Raw genomic sequence first — 13,942 nt, forward strand, 5'->3', positions numbered from 1 at the left:
GTGTGGATGTGTCCTGGAGCTGACAAACTGCTCAGCTGTCAAAAACCTTTGATTAAACAGAAAGCAGAATTCAATGCTTTCCTGATATTAACTTTAAGAACATTCCAAAAGTCTGCAGAGCTTTTGACATATATGTCTGTATTTTAGGCTTTCACAAGGGAAGAGTAACCATTTATATTTGGTAGGTAATAAATCTCCAAACTGGCATATAAATTACTCAGGTATTACTGGTTAACAGGGGATAGAAACTCTCAGATTCAGACATTCTCAGACCTTTTATGTTGTAATTTCTAAAGCTGAAACCAAAACTTACTGGTTATAATTGGATTCCTTCCAGAGAAATATATTTGGAGACACCACATTCAATGACACAATTAGAAACCAGAGCATAAAAGGATCTGAGAGACAAGGTAAATCCTGACTCTATATAATGAGAGAACTGAGGCCCACAGAACTTAAATGGTTAGTTCAAAATCAGGTAGCTAGTTAGTAGTATAACTGGGACTAACTAGTCCCTGGTCTCCTGGCTTCCAGGTCTGTTCTTAGTACTTCTGGGTCTGTCCTATAGTAGGTTATATTCTATCTCTAATAACTTTCCAAAAGCATGTATTTTTCTGCCCACACCCCCCCATCTCTATTCCATTACTCCCTCCCTTTCAGTTGCTTATGCTCCAGAAAGAAGAGGAAGATGACCTGTGAGTTAATTCTGGAAATAAAGTAGAAGGCAGCAAAGTAAGTTCGGACTTCAGAAAGGCCTGTGAGAAATGACACCAGAGCAGATTTAAGGTGAGCTAGTCAGGTGAATCCACAGAAAGAATCAGGCTGGAGAAATGCATGTGCAGAGGCCATGATGTCTGGAGAGGATGGAGAGGCAAGCTAGGTCCTCCTGGGTCCTGGGAATGAGGAAGCAGAGGCTGTGCTGCAGAGAAAGTGGATAAGGAGGAGAAGATGAGGAAGCCAGCCAGCATTGAAAGAGAGCAAGGAATCCCAGAAAAGCAGAGAAGGGAGCGTGGCTGAGATTTGCAATTAGCAGAAGGGAGAAAGAGAGAATTCATGAGTCTGCTTTTGGTCCTGGAAATTCCCCACCTCTTATTGACAGGGAAGGGACAGCTTGCCTCACCTACTGCCTTGTAGGAGTCTAAGTTCTCTGTCCCCCACGAAACCCAGCTAAACCAAACCAGTCTATCACCTAACAGGTCGTTAGGGTGTGTATACATTCTGAACCCCAAATTCCTACCATGATGATGACAACTCATTAGAATCAGAATGAACTCTGCTGCCAGACAGACCTGGACTCAAACATCAGCCCTCCATTTACCAGCGACAGTATCTTTATTGTTGTTGTTGTTTAGTCACTGAGTTGTGTCCGACTCTCTTGTGACCCCCTGGCCTGTAGCCTGCCAGGCTCCTCTATCCATGGAGTTTTCCAGGCAATACACTATCTTGACTGTATCTAATTTCTCCAATGATGAGTTTCCTTAAAGTTGAACATTTATGGATTCAATCATCTTTTATGGCTAACTGCATGTGAGTCCCTGGACTTAATTTTTTTCACTATCTGCGAGGTAGCCTATAACAAGATCCTTTAAGGAGTTCAATATCTGGTCTATAGAAAACAATATTTTTGGGGAGGGTGAAAATACCTGCTCTAGTGAGCTAAGTTTCTGAAATTTCTTAAATCTTGGAGTTACCCTTAAAGTCATATCAAGAAACATCATGACAGACAAACATAAAGACTCAGGTAAAATTCTCCCATTAGGAATACTGGAGATACTTGCCTCATAAAACATATACACAGAAAAGAGTACTAGGAAAAAATTGTACGTTATCATCATTTTCTTGAGTTCAAAAGGCTTTCGATTCTCCATGAGCTTTGGTCCCAGGGACGTGACAAAATAGATATAGAATCCTAGGATGATGGTTTGTGGCAGAGGTGAGGACATGAGGAGCCAGTCTTCAACTCTAGGATCTAAGAGAAAAACAAGATGTAAGTGCACAGCCATTTAGCTACATGGTAACTGACAGTAACCAGCATTGTAATGAGCACCTAGATCCTAATGCTGTCAGGGAACTGTTTGGTCAGTGATGACTACTATCTCCAGGATGTTTCAAGGGAAATCACGAGGGATTGGGACAGAGCTATAAACAGTGAGGCTCAAGGGGCAAAGGGAGGTAGTGGTCACCAGAGCTCAGGAGAGAGCCACGTGGAGAAGCACTTCTGCCGAGGAGCCATGTCCTGCAGTGGAGGGATTCAGCAATCCTGCAAATAAGGGGCCAGGGAAATCAATACCCTAGCCTCACCCTCCTCCCTATTAGCTGAACCCAACCAGAAGCCACAGGGCAGGGGAGCAAGTCCATGGAAAAATCGTATCATCCATCTATAACCACTAGTAACATAGTAGAGTTTCTCCACCCAGACATTCTTTCATATTTATAAATATGTTTGGGTTTGCTGTTTGTTAACTTTCTCCATTCCCCAAGAAAATGGGAAAAGTTTTCTGTGTACTGTATTATTCAACTGAAAGGGAGTTTAGTATCATTTAAATATCTGAACTGTGGGTTCTAGGTGTCCAGAATGTGGGCTAATCCATCCAATATTTTAAACAGAAAAACAGAAAAGTATTAGCTTCACAATCATGTAAAAAGAAATTCACATGATTACTGCTAGTTCCAGGCTATGAGAATTAGATTAATTAAAAAACTGCAACTCAAGATGAAATGTGATTAATTTCATAATCTTAAGTAGTTTGGGTGTAATTTTACAAAATTGTTTCATGAAGCCAGAATATTATAAAGGAAAATATGTGTGGACAAATTCCCAAGTGTGTCTGATTCAAAATTGAGTCTTTAACACTAGGTTGCTAAATACCACTTTCGTTAATTGGAAAGGACGGGTAGGGGCAATACAGCCCTTGCCCATTGAAACTGCTGATGGTGTAGCTAATTACCAAAAAAAGTTGACTATCCCTTCAAGTCTGACTTCTTACCCAATGCAAAAATTTCTTCAATAGACTCCATGATTGATGACTCACTTGGCCTCAGTTTTATTGCTGGAAACCTCACATTTGATACTCAGATATATTGGGGCATGTCTGTAGTAATTAAAGATGATTTATTCTACACTCAATGGGCTTCCTTCAGAAAAACTGACAGATGCCTTATCTCAAAATAATAAGCTAAAAGTCAGCTCTAAGATGGACCTCAGATATTTAGGAATTTAATATACGATAAAGAAAGCCACATAAGCAAGAAGAAAGGGAGAGATAATTCATTAAAAAGGAAAACTGACTACTTGGGAGAAAAATGAGTTTGTGCCTTACCTTGTATCCTACCGAAGCATGTCCCAAACTATGAAATACAAGGAAGATATTAAAGAATTCTTTAAATTCAGCAGTAAAGAAATTGCCTGCAATGCAGTCATTTGGGTTTGATTCCTGGGTCAGGAAGATCCTCTGGAGCAGGAATTGGCAAGCCACTCTAGTACTCTTGCCTGAGAAATCCCATGGACAGAACAGCCTGGCAGGCTACAGTCCATGGGGTTACAACATGACTTAGCGACTAAACTACCACCCCAAAAAGTAGGAAAAGTCTACTAGAAACGCTAAGTTAAGCAAACAAAATACTTTTCAGCAGAATTTCTTAGTGGTTCATGTTTGTTTTGAATTGCCAAGATGAGAATGGCGGTATGCAGCATTCCTCACTTGGCCATGGAGCCCTGATTTTTTACATCAATAGGATACTATTTAACATCTTGTGGAATCAACACTGTGTGGAACACCATTTAGGAAAGACAACCCTTTGTGAAAATGAATTCATAAGTGAAACTGCTAAAAATTAGGTAGTAATAGGAGAATATCAATAGGATCAATCATTTTGACATATAGTAAGGAGGTAGAAAACATAAAATTTCATAAATCATTTAATCATGGGGAATGAGAGGTGGAAGTTAAGAAAAACATTTGAGTTTTTTTTTGTTGTTGTTCAGATACTGGCTTAGGAAAAGTGAGCAGAGTAAGTAGAGCAAGTGGCCAAAGTCAGACTCTGGAGGACTCAACACTCAAAGGAGGAGAGGACTGAGAAGGAGCAGGCAAAAAGGGAGAAGGAAAACCACAAGAGTGCGATATCCTGAAGCCAGAGGAAGAGTGAACTTCTGGAAGGAATCAAGGTAACAAATGGAGCAGACAAGGAAAGTAAAACGTGGGCTTAAAAGTACCCCTGGATTGATGCTCTTAGTAGGAACAATTTCAGTAAAGTATCGTGTGCAAAACAAACGTTCAACAAACGTTGCCCAAAGACATTCAAAAGAACACAAAAAACGTAAAGTTCTCAAAATAAAAAAAAATTTTTTCATAGTAAGATGTCACCATTTTAAATCAGGAAAAGCTGTGAAATCAGCGATGCAGGCAGCACACATCACTGCGTACTTCAGTTTATTCCCTGCCTTTCCTGTAACAAGTTTCCCAGGATATCTGGGTGCTACATGCAATTAAAAAGGCTATAAGGAATGCCAGCCACAGTCTAGCAACTCACCAGGAAAGTTTCAGTAAGGAAAACTGTCACAGAACTGGGACCAAAGGACAGAACTGGAACAGATCACACTTTTTTAAAAAACGCAACTTTTAAAGGTTAAGCTCCATCTACAATTACTACAAAATACTGGCCACACTCCCTGCACTGTACATCTTTGTCATTGATCTTACACTGAGTAATCTGTACCTCTGACTCTCCCACCCCATGTTCCCCCTCTCCCTCCTCTTCACTGGCAACCACCAGTTTGTTCTCTATATCTGTGAATCTGGTTCTTTTTTGTTATACTCACTAGTTTGTTGTATTTTTTGATTCCACATATGATATATCTACAGTATTTGTCTTTCTCTGACATTTCATTTATCATAATGCCTTTAAAGTTCACCCATGTTACTGCAAATGGCAAAAATGTGCTTTTTTTAATAGCTGAGTAGTATTCCTGTGTGTGTGTGTGTGTGTGTGTGTGTGTCTACATACCACATCTTCTTTATCCATTCATCTGTTGACGAGCACTTATGTTATTTCCATAACTTGGCAATTATAAATAATCCTGCTGTGAACATGTACCTTTTTGAATTAGTGTTTTTGTTTTTTTTTTTCCCAGATATATACCCAGGAGTAGAACTGCTGGGTCATATAGTAATTCTATTTTTAGGTTTTGGAAAACCTCCATACTGTTTTCCGTACTGGCTACACCAATTTACATTCCCTCCAACTATGCATGAGGGTTCCCTTTTCTCCACATTCTCACCAACATTTGTTACTTTTGTTCTTTTTGATGAGTACCATTCTTACAACTGTGAGATGATATCTCATTGTGGTTTTAGAAATGATCAAAACTTTGATGGATTTTTTTTTCCATCAGTGAGTAATCTAAACCTTAAATATATGAATATAAACCATATTAATATGTCTAGCTTTTATCTCCAATGAAATAAACACATAAAACCAGTACTAAAAGAAGGCTTCTAGAAGAATGTTAACATTATTACTTTTGGATGGTGACAACACGGGTGATTTTTATTTTTCTTTTTAAGAAATGTTTCTGTTATGAATGGACATCATAGGCATGGTTGAAAACTAGTTTTTTGATTTTTGTTTTTGTCAGTAAAGGAATTTCTGAATTAGAGATATTTTATTTCATTCTTTTATTAGTTCAGTGACAGTAGGGTGATGGTGAAGGTAGTGAGATGGGGGTATCAAATGATACCATATTTCTGTTCTTCCGCTGGTAGCAGTAGGAAAAACAAAAAGCCAGGAAAAGCATGCTGGGCTGGCTCAGGAAGCAGAAGGAAATAATATTTAAATAAATCACGTTTCCTGCAATTTAACATTATAAGCACGTACTTTAAAAGAAAAAAATCCTGAGTGTGCCTTTCAAGCTCTGCAGATTTTTAAAAAAATCTTATCTTTGAGGAAAAGCTAGTTCATTTAATTTCATACTATTTTCAAAGCAAACAACAGAACAAACCACCCAGCTTTTTAATCCTTTCTCAGCCTGCACTGATCCTGGCCCTCCAACGGACTCATTGTGTGACCTGGGGTCACTGACTTAACTTCTCTGTGCTTAGTTTCCTCATCTGTGAACTGGGTGCAAAACAACATGTATCTCAGAGAGGATTCAGTGAGTTATTACAAATATGGAGCCTGGTACAACTTAAATGCTCAGTAAGCATTGCTACTATTATTTCAGCAGATCTCGGTTTTGTACCCCTGCAGTGGAATCAGAGTCCTAACCACTGGACCTCCAAAGGAATTCCCCAGGCATTCATATTTTGAAACAGGCTGCTGAGATGACCATGATGAACGTTCCATCAGTGTTATAAACCAGGAGTTCTATGCTTCCTTCAGCAACACTGAGGCCCTCAGTACCCCACTGCTAGGTGCTCTGCGGTAATTTCATGTGGTTTCTTTGTCTCCTGATCCAATCTGCCACCATCTTATCTTCTATATAACTACCAAGTTTACTTTCTAGAAGTAAAGCTTTGCTCAGATTATTCCTTTGCTTAAATTAGCTCTCCCTACTGAGCAAATAGTTTTTAATATGTCCATGACTCTGATGACTGCTCATTTTTCCTGCCTTCTCTCTTGGCAGATACCTTTCCAAATAGGGAGCCCACTTTCATGTGAGGCAGGGGGCTCCCACTGATGAGACATCTACAAGTCAGATGGGGCTGGTGGCTCGATAAAGGGGTGTAGAGAGAGCTGCTAGACAATATTTAAAGGTAATTCTGCCTCAGTCTATGATCTCACAAATTGCAAAAGGTTCTGGGGTGAAGTGTGCTCTATTTTCTTTAGAGACAAAAAGCGAATAAGGGAGGGAGAGTTTCATGTACCTTCTATTTAGCATCAGAGTTGGGTTTAAGTACTATCAACAGATAAAGGCAGAGGATGGAGGGGCAGGCTGTCTGAGAGTCCATACCTCAGTTCTGAAGTTCTGACTTATTACTAGCCCTGTAATGCTTTTCTAAGAGCGTTCCGGAGAGTGAGTACAGGGGAGTACAAGGGTCACATACATAGAATATTAATGAGCTTTTCCATCAACCACTTTTAAGAGTGTGTTCTCTTCTTAAGTAGCAGTACTAGCTCAAAGGGTACATCCTTTAAAATTCTAAGTGCCAATAAGATGAAGAAGCTGGAAGGAGAAACAAACTTGTACCTCTGGTACTTTGTGAAGTGCTAGAGATTCAGAGTGGCAGCAGATTTTCTGTCTTCTTGCAAAAAGATCACTCTGAGTCTGAAAGGTCATCATCATTACTATTCAAACACAAGGAAAGTTGCCTTTTAAACATCAAAACATTATAAATCCTCTTATAGCTTAAGTATTCATTAAAGCATTTTAAAATTCTGTAGCTGTGGAATTTTCCACATGAAATAACTATGCCTGCCTCCTACTTCTCTAACAATCAGAAAGCCAACGAGTATCAGTAAGTTTCCCGAAGTCTATTCAGAATTAGGGCCAAAGCCAAGAATACACTTGAAATTCTTGGCACTTGATCATGGCCTTAGGCCTTTGAAGGGTAGGCAAAGTAAAACAGAACTAAGATGGCCAAAAATGATTCCTAATGGTTCTCAGAGATCAATATCACACTACACAGAGCAAAAAAAAACCCCTCTTGTTATACCCAATAGTGTTCTCATAAAGTTATACATCTCAACACAAACCATTTTAAACCTTCTAGATTTTGACAGGAAAAAGAATGAAAAAACTTAAAAAAAAAAAGATATGCTATATTAAAAGTATTTGAACATGGAAATGCACTATAAGTCATCAACCACCACCACTGTTTCTGTTGGGATACTTCCTAAATAACATAGCACTTTCATGCATATTGGGGAATGGCAATCTACCCCAGCATTCTTGCCTAGACAATTCCATGGACAGAGGAACCTGGTGGGCTACACAGTCACAAAGAGCCAGACAGGACTAAGTGACTAACACTTTCATGTGTATTATCTGGTAGCCAGCGGACACCAGTCTCAACTCTCTTTTGCTAACAAGGAAACTGAGGCTCACAGACAGTAAATAATTTGTGCAAGATCACCAAGCTGGTTCACAATAGTGGCAGAACTTAAATCTAGGTCTTCTCACCACACATCTCCAAACCTTCCCTCCTCTCTCAAGACTTTAAATTAGCATAGCTTCAGATCAGTAGCATCACCTGCCTCTTCCTCTCATTCTCCTCTCACTGTTTGTAACACTGCTTCCAGGACTTGCCTTGTCTATCCCAAACCACTTCTCACCTTTCTCATTCCCTTTTCTGACCTAATACTACTCATATTTTCAATGTAAGTATTCATAATAAAAATAAAGAATTGACCCATGAATAAAATTGGAAGTGGAATTCAGAAGTAGTTCATCTTAAAACATTTTATACTTTGAGCACTATATAGATATTCATCATCACCTAAATCTATTTGGCTCTTGAATTAGGATATCGATTAACTGAATCTCTTGGGTTCTTTCAATGGGGATAATGAGTAGCAAGAGTTGGATAGCAAGTGATCTGTTCTTCCAAACATGTCTATTTCAAAACACTACCCAAACCTACTTGGTTCCCAAGGTTAAATCATGAGAGTTCAGGTAGCAAGCTACACCTCTACCTTGAAAATAAATTAAAATATTCATATTTTTAAATAAATAAATAAAACCCATTACAACAGACAAAAAATAGTATTTAAATTAAATACTGAATTTATGAGAACTACTGTAAATCTTCAGAGAAAGATGATCTTTAAAGAAATCTATATATTCTCTGTATCATTACATAAGCTGAAAAATAAGAAAAAATTAAATATATATATAAAAATTCCCTTCACTCTCCATTCACCAGAGTGAAACTTCTCTATTTATGGGATCCTTTATAGTTAGGTCCTTTGCATTCTTCAGGGGCAAAACTATAGGACCTTTTTCAGTGAAATGAGATTGGTTTTCAGTAATCTACTGAGAAAGATTTGTTGTTGTTGAATTGCTAAGTTGTGCCTGACTCTTAAGACCCCAAGGACTGTAGCCCACCCATCTCTTCTTTAAGTGGGATTTCCCAGTCAAGAATACTGGAGTGGGTTGCCACTTCCTTCTCCAGGGGACTTTCCCAACCCAGGGATCAAACCTGGGTCTACGGTATTACTGGTGGGTTCTTCACCACTGAATTATTTAGGAAGCCCACTGAGAAAGATAGCAACCATGAAACACTGTATCTTTGCTGATACAACAGAAATATAATTTCAACTGTGCTAGGCAGCAAGAAGTGATACTTTTTCCTCCTGAATTTTGTGAATATGTGATTTCTAAGTGATAGGTAACAAAGTAATCTAAAGTGGTGATGGTGGTGAATATATGGAAAGGAATTCAAATGTGAAACACCAGAGTACTAATCATAACCAGAAAATATATGTTCTGATCTTTCTGCCGACAAATGATCATAATGTTGGGAAAGTCCATACAGCCAAAGCTATGGTTTTTCCAGTAGTCATGTATGGATGTGAGAGTTGGACCACAAAGAAGGCTGAGTGCTGAAGAACTGATAATTTCAAACTATGGTGTTGGAGAAGACTCTTGAGAGTCCCTTGGACAGCAAGGAGACCAAACCAGTCAATCCTAAAGGAAATCAACCCTGAATATTCATTGGAAGGACTGATGCTGAAGCCGAAGCTCCAATACTTTGGCCACCTGATGCGAAAAGCTGACTCATTTGAAAAGACTCTGATGCTGGGAAATACTGAGGGCAGGAGGAGAAGGAGCAACAGAGGATGAGATGGTTGGATGGCATCACTGACTCAATGGATATGAGTTTGAGCAAATTCCGGGAGTTAGTAAAGGACAGGGAAGCCTAGCTTGCTCCAGTTTATGGGGTCACAAAATGTCAGACCCTACTGAACAACAACAACATGAGGAGGTAGCTTTGATGATATCTAAATCCATTTCAGCTCTGAAATGTTCTGATTCCTTGTCTATTCTTTTAAAAATGCTATGTTTAATACATTTTATAACAGCTATAAAAGCAACACATATTGATGTGGTTTAAAAACATCTAGACAGGGACTTCCCTTGCAGTCTAGTGGTTAAGACTTCACACTTGCACTGCAGGAGGCGAAGGTTCAATTCCTGGTCTGAGAACTAAGATCCCTCATACTGCACACTGTGGCCAAACAAACAAAAGACAAAACAAGAAACCCCCAAACATCTAGTAGACAGACACAGAAAAGTAAACAGAAATTACCTATAATCCTACCACACAAATGGAATAGGAAATGGCAATCCATTCCAGTATGTTTGCCTGGAAAAGTCCATGGACAGAGGAACCTTGCAGGCTACAGTCCATGGGGTTGCAAAAGAGTTGGACATGACTCAACCACTGAGCTTGCACACATGAAATACAGGTGGTCTTTTATAACCTGCTTGCATTTAATAATTTTAAACCACTCACTATGGCATTAAATGTCTTTCAATAACATTGATTTTTTTATTTAATGGGCAGTGGGAGAAGATGGGCATTTCAGAATTACTCAGGGGTTACCCCAGCAAATGCCCCCTCTTTCTGATACACTCCTGGGGGCTGTGGCCCTTCCCACTCAAGAGTTATTACTGGACAGAGAGTCACTATTGGTGATAACTGCTATTTCCCTTAAGAGCATTAGGGCAGAATCAAGCCTAAGAGCATAGTGCCTTCAAAATCACTTCTAACGGCTACTGAGTTGGAATGATGTACCACCATGTATTGACTAACTCCTTTCCCTGGATATAAAGCTATTTTCACAATTACAAACATCATCTATGTATTAATACCTCTATCTTTACATACATCTTCAATGAAATTTTTGATACTTCTTCACTAATTAAAATAAAAATCAGGGGGATTTCCCTGGTGGTGCCGTGGCTAAGACTCCTCATTCCCAATGTGGGTGCCCGAGTTCAATTCCTGGTCAGGGATCTAGATCCCACACACCACAACTAAGACCCAGTGTGGCCAAATAAATAAAAATTTGAAAAAATCAATATATGGGGTGTTGTAAGGGAGTGTTAAGTTGCAAAGGTCTCCCATTCTCTTTCAATGAAATCCTACTAAGTACGAGAATCTGACCAAAAAAGGAAGGATGAGCCACAGTTAGGAAATCTGGTTACTTACCTGCATCTTTGATCCAATTATCATAAAGACGCACGGTCCTCGATGTAAGATCACTGAAGGCCATTTTCCACAGGATTTACTGACAAACAACAACAAAAAATAACGTGTTTATGATCTATGGATGCAAATAAAGCCAAGTTTCTAGTAATATAATATTAAATATGCTAAAAATTTAATAGGAATAACTGGCAAAACAACAAACCTACTGAGGGTAAATGCATTAGTGAACCACATTAAACCCTGATGCAACTGCAATCACTTAAGACTTTTCATCATAAAGACAATGTTTAATTCACTTAAAAAGGCTGATATTCTATGTACCAGATGATACAAAAGGAGTAAGCGATTCTAAGAACTGTCATAGAAGCATTTATCTTCCTTTTATGGCAGCAAAATAGGTCAGGAATGGACTGTGCCTCCCATGGCAATGTTGAAGTAAAAACCCAGAACAAAGTCAAGAAGATAAACTTTCAGGAAAAATACCCTGATCCAGACTTTTAGCTGATCTTCAGGTGTAAGAAGTTCTTCTGTATTCAAGTTTATATAATTTACGTGAAACAGAGGTACACAGAGGGAGGAAAAGAAGATCTAGAAGAACCAAAGAGAAGGTGCCTAGTTTATCTGGACAGATAGACAAAAACAGTTGGAAAAAGATGTCTTCTGAAAAAGAAGACCAATGAGGAAAAACTAGCTCTGTTTGTATTAAAAGATATTTTGAATCTTCAGTAATTAAAATGGTGTGACATTAGTACATGAAGAGGCAAACCAGTGACACAGAATATAACGTCTAAGAAACATACCAAAAACGTTTGGGAATTTAGTACCATATTTCATAAATTCTAAGATATACACTTTCCCAATTTTTAACATCTCTGAAAACAGCATACACCATACAAAGGACATCATAAAATGACCAGTATGTTTGATTTCAAGTCATATGGTGGGAAGATGAAAAAGTTCTGAAGGTAGATGGTGGTGATGGTTGCACAAAACATGCAAATATACTTAATGCCACTGAACTTTATATGGTTTAAGTTAAAAATGGTTAAAATGGTAAATTTCACATTATGTATATTAAAAAAAAAAATCCTCTAGGTCTGCAACAGAAAAATTTAGACTTTATTCTGGTATTCTAAGATAAAGCCATTTTATATTATATATATATGTATATTTTTAAAGACATTTTGTATATGATATATGTGCACCTCAAACCAGTAGGCACTTGAATTACCAGCAGTTGTTGAGTAAATGGTGTGGTATAACTAGAGAGTCATCTGAAAATAAAAAGTTGGATACAAAAATTATACTATAAATCAAGATAAACTCCAAGTATTAATAGATCAAAGATTTAAATAAAATTCTGAAAGAACCATGAAAGTACTGGATGACAACAGGGAGGATACTCTTATAATCTTGGAGTAGGAAAAAACTTTTTTAAAATTTGACTTAAAAGTTCATAAGACATAAAAGACTAATAAATTTAACCATATGAAAATCAAGAAGAAAAAAGGAAAAAGGTAAACAACAAAGAGAAAGAAATATGTTCAATTCATAATACAAACAAGTGCTACTCTCCCTAATATATTAAGGATCCTTAGAAACTGATAAGAAAAACACCTATAAGCCAAAAATAAAGCAGACAAATTTCACAGAAATGGAAGTGCAAACGGCTCTTAAGCATATAGAAAGTGCTTAACTTTAACCATAGTAAGAAAAATCTATAATACTGCATTTTATTGCATTGGATGGGTTAAAGTTCAAACATTTTATCAGTCAGATTAGCCAAAATTTGCACCACCATCAGCAATGTATGAGTTTTCCACAATTCAAAAATGTGTTCCCTCTGTTGGAAGGATTGTGGAAAACTCACATATTGCTGGCGGCCGTGCAAATTAGTATTACCCTTGGTGAGGGCAATTTGGCATTATCGGTTAAAAAAAAAAATATATATATATATATATATATATAAACCCATATTTTTAAGGCAACAATCCTATTTCTAGAAACTTCTCCTATAGAGATATATGCACAATGACATATATTCAAGCTTATTCATTGTATCAGTCAGTAAAATATTGGAAACAAGCCAAATGTCTATTAAAGAGGGCGTGCTAAATTGCTTCAGTTGTGTCCAACTCTTTGCAACCCTGTGGACTGTAGCCAGCCAGGCTCTTCTGTCTGTGGGATTCTCCAGGCAAGAGTACTGGAATGGATTGCCATTTCCTCCTCCAGGGCATCTTCCCTGACCCAGGGATCAAACCTGTGTTTCCTGCCTTGTCAGGTGGATTCTTTACCCTTGTGCCACCTGGGAAGCCCACTTCAGAGGAGCTCTCCAAATGCAGGACGGTATCTCAGCATGACCTCTGATCTGATACATCCTGTGTCCTCAAGCTGAGTTCAGACCCAAGATTGGCTGTGGGGATGCCAGGATTTTGCCAGAGTCAGCCTGGACTCAGTTTTCCTGTGGTTTGTTTCTATACCAAAGGTATGATATGGGAGTAGGAGCAGAAACCTTGGGATCACAAAGACCTTGGTTTGAATCTCACTACTGACTGGCTGTGTGACCCTGGGCAAAATTAAAGTTCAACTTCCTTATCTGAAAAATGGCAATTTACAACCTACCAAGATTTTTTAAAAAAAGAAAAAAAACTCATAGAATTGTTTGGAAGAATTTATGAGATAATATATAAAATTTATGAAATTTATATGATAATATATATGAAATTTAGAGCACAGAATCTGATAAAGAATGAACATTCAATCAAAGTCAGATATTATCGTTTGTAGAG

At 38.1% G+C, this 13,942-nt stretch overlaps 1 protein-coding gene across 2 annotated transcripts in view; it reads right to left on the bottom strand.

Annotated features, from left to right (window-relative positions):
* The window catches only part of ELOVL7 (ELOVL fatty acid elongase 7), a 75,378-nt gene that overhangs the window by 15,778 nt on the left and 45,658 nt on the right, over positions 1-13,942 (bottom strand). The window contains exons 2-3 of one of the 2 annotated variants that reach the window (XM_020907849.2): positions 11,154-11,232; positions 1,779-1,969 (exon numbers count right to left, since the gene is read on the bottom strand). In XM_020907849.2, the coding sequence (XP_020763508.1) occupies positions 1,779-1,969; positions 11,154-11,217 (255 nt within the window). In that variant the 5' untranslated portion in view covers positions 11,218-11,232. Of the gene's footprint in view, positions 1-1,778; positions 1,970-7,186; positions 7,258-11,153; positions 11,233-13,942 lie in introns of those variants that run through there. The other variant, XM_020907867.2, reaches the window with a different exon arrangement.

The sequence above is a fragment of the Odocoileus virginianus genome, chromosome 14 (assembly GCF_023699985.2).
Source record: "Odocoileus virginianus isolate 20LAN1187 ecotype Illinois chromosome 14, Ovbor_1.2, whole genome shotgun sequence".
NCBI classification, from domain to species: Eukaryota; Metazoa; Chordata; class Mammalia; order Artiodactyla; family Cervidae; genus Odocoileus; species Odocoileus virginianus.